We start from the raw sequence: 1,990 nt of genomic DNA on the forward strand, positions 1-1,990 counted from the left end.
AACCTAGGTCATTTGAACCCTTAGGCAGTATGGCCTCCCGTAGCTCGATTGTTGATACTACCCATCTCACCTCTCCGGGCCTTGCCCTCTGGCCATGCCCATCACCTTCTGGCTCCACCTACCTGCCCTAGGCAGGAACCCCCAACTTTGGGGGGGCATGTAGAGTGTTACAGGGTCCCTCAGTGGACAGGTGACAAAGCAGGTGTTGGGCCAGGCTTTGTGATTCCTAGTGCAGCACTCTGTCTTCCCCTCACCTCTGGATCTGAGAGATCCCCTCACCTCTGGATCAGATTGGCCACAGCCTCTGATTCTGGCTTGGGAAGCAGCATCTCTGTTGCCTCAAGAGGCCTTGGTCACGTCCCGGTCAAATCGTGTGGTCAGGGCTGATTTCTGCTGTAGCCTGAGACAGGCACAATTTGTACGGTCAAGACAACACATGCACATGCAAGCCCAGTGGTCATACCTGTACGCACACACCAACACTGACACATGTACCTGGCTTAGGTGGAACTCACCTGTACAGTTACCTGTACATGCACAAGCATTCCCACTGTTCTTCTACTCACACAGGTACACACAAGTCACTCACATCTGTATACACGTGCATGGGTATTGCTCATGTGTGAACATTCATGTTTATGCTCATTACTGCTTCACAGAGATTCTTGTTTCCACTGTTCACACACACACACACACACACACACACACACACACACACACAAGTACACACCCTCAGGCTCTCATCCCTCTCCCCTGGGTGACTGGAGTTGACAAGGCTGAAGGTCCCAGCTCCCTGAATACCAGGGTCCTGGCTCCTCCTTTGCATGGACCCCTCAGCTCACCTGCAAATGCTGTTTTGGCTTTGAGTAAGGGGTCTTGCTTTGCCTCATCAATGAGCTGGGCTTGAGGTTCAGAGAAGGCAGAAGGACCTTGTCTTCATTACTAGCTGGGCTCAATGGGACTCACTGGATACACTCCCACACCCCGTAGCGGGGATATGTACAGATGTGTTGGGAAGAGGAACTAATTCTTCATTCAACAATGTGGATACCCTTTGGACCTCCCTAAAGAACCCATAGGAGAGCTTTTTAGTATTTTAATTAAGTGTTAAGTAAGTAGTTGCCAAATGATTGGAGAGGAGGTGAAAGAAAGAGCTTCATGAAGAGATGGATGGATGGACGGATGATGGATGGATGGATGGATGGATGGATGGATGGATGGATGGATGGATGGATGGATGATGGATGGATGGATGGATGGATGGATGGATGGATGGATGGATGAGTGGATGGGATGATGGGTGGATGGATGGATGGATGGATGGATGGATGGATGGATGGATGGATGGATGATGGTTGGATGGATGGATGGATGGATGGATGGATGGATGGATGAGTGGATGGGATGATGGGTGGATGGGTGGATCGATTGATGGATGGAAGAATGGATAGGTGGATGGACAAATAGATAAGTGATATATAGATAAATGAATGGATGATGAATATATGGATAAATGGATGGATGGATATAGATAGTTGGATGGATAGATATAAGATAGATAAAAGAATAGGCAAAAAGAACTTTAATTTCTAGGAGTTTCTTTTTTTTTTTTTTTTCCAGCTGCTGTTGATTACCTGGCCAAAAACGTGAGCCTCTCCACACAGCGTCGCATGAAGCTCGGGGAGCACTCCGCTGTGCTGGGACTCCTGCCAGTGGAAACTGGCCAGGCCTACTAGGGCCCCTGGGGCGACTTGCCCCAGCCCAAATCCTAGCTCAACTCTTACTGATCCCTGAACCTCCCAGCCTCAGTCCCCTCATCACTCTGGGGTCCTAGGAGGCAAGGAAAGGAGCCCATTTCCTTCTCGTAGCCAGCCCTCTGGAGATGTGCAGTCAGTCTATCATTCCCCTGTGGTTGGGGACCTAGTGTGACCCCCTCCCCTCATCTTGGAGTTGGCCTTTTTGCTCTGTCCCTAGGCGGGCTTCTGGTCAG

At 50.0% G+C, this 1,990-nt stretch overlaps 1 protein-coding gene across 1 annotated transcript in view; it reads left to right on the forward strand.

Annotated features, from left to right (window-relative positions):
- PAX7 (paired box 7) overlaps window positions 1–1,736 on the forward strand; it is a 143,682-nt gene extending 141,946 nt beyond the window's left edge. Inside the window, exon 12 of the mRNA XM_023523049.1 lies at window positions 1,621–1,736. Coding sequence (XP_023378817.1) covers window positions 1,621–1,736 — 116 coding nt within the window. The remainder of the gene's footprint in view (window positions 1–1,620) is intronic.
- Window positions 1,737–1,990: the final 254 nt, after the last annotated feature.

This window comes from Pteropus vampyrus, unplaced genomic scaffold, assembly GCF_000151845.1.
Source record: "Pteropus vampyrus isolate Shadow unplaced genomic scaffold, Pvam_2.0 Scaffold374, whole genome shotgun sequence".
NCBI lineage: Eukaryota > Metazoa > Chordata > Mammalia > Chiroptera > Pteropodidae > Pteropus > Pteropus vampyrus.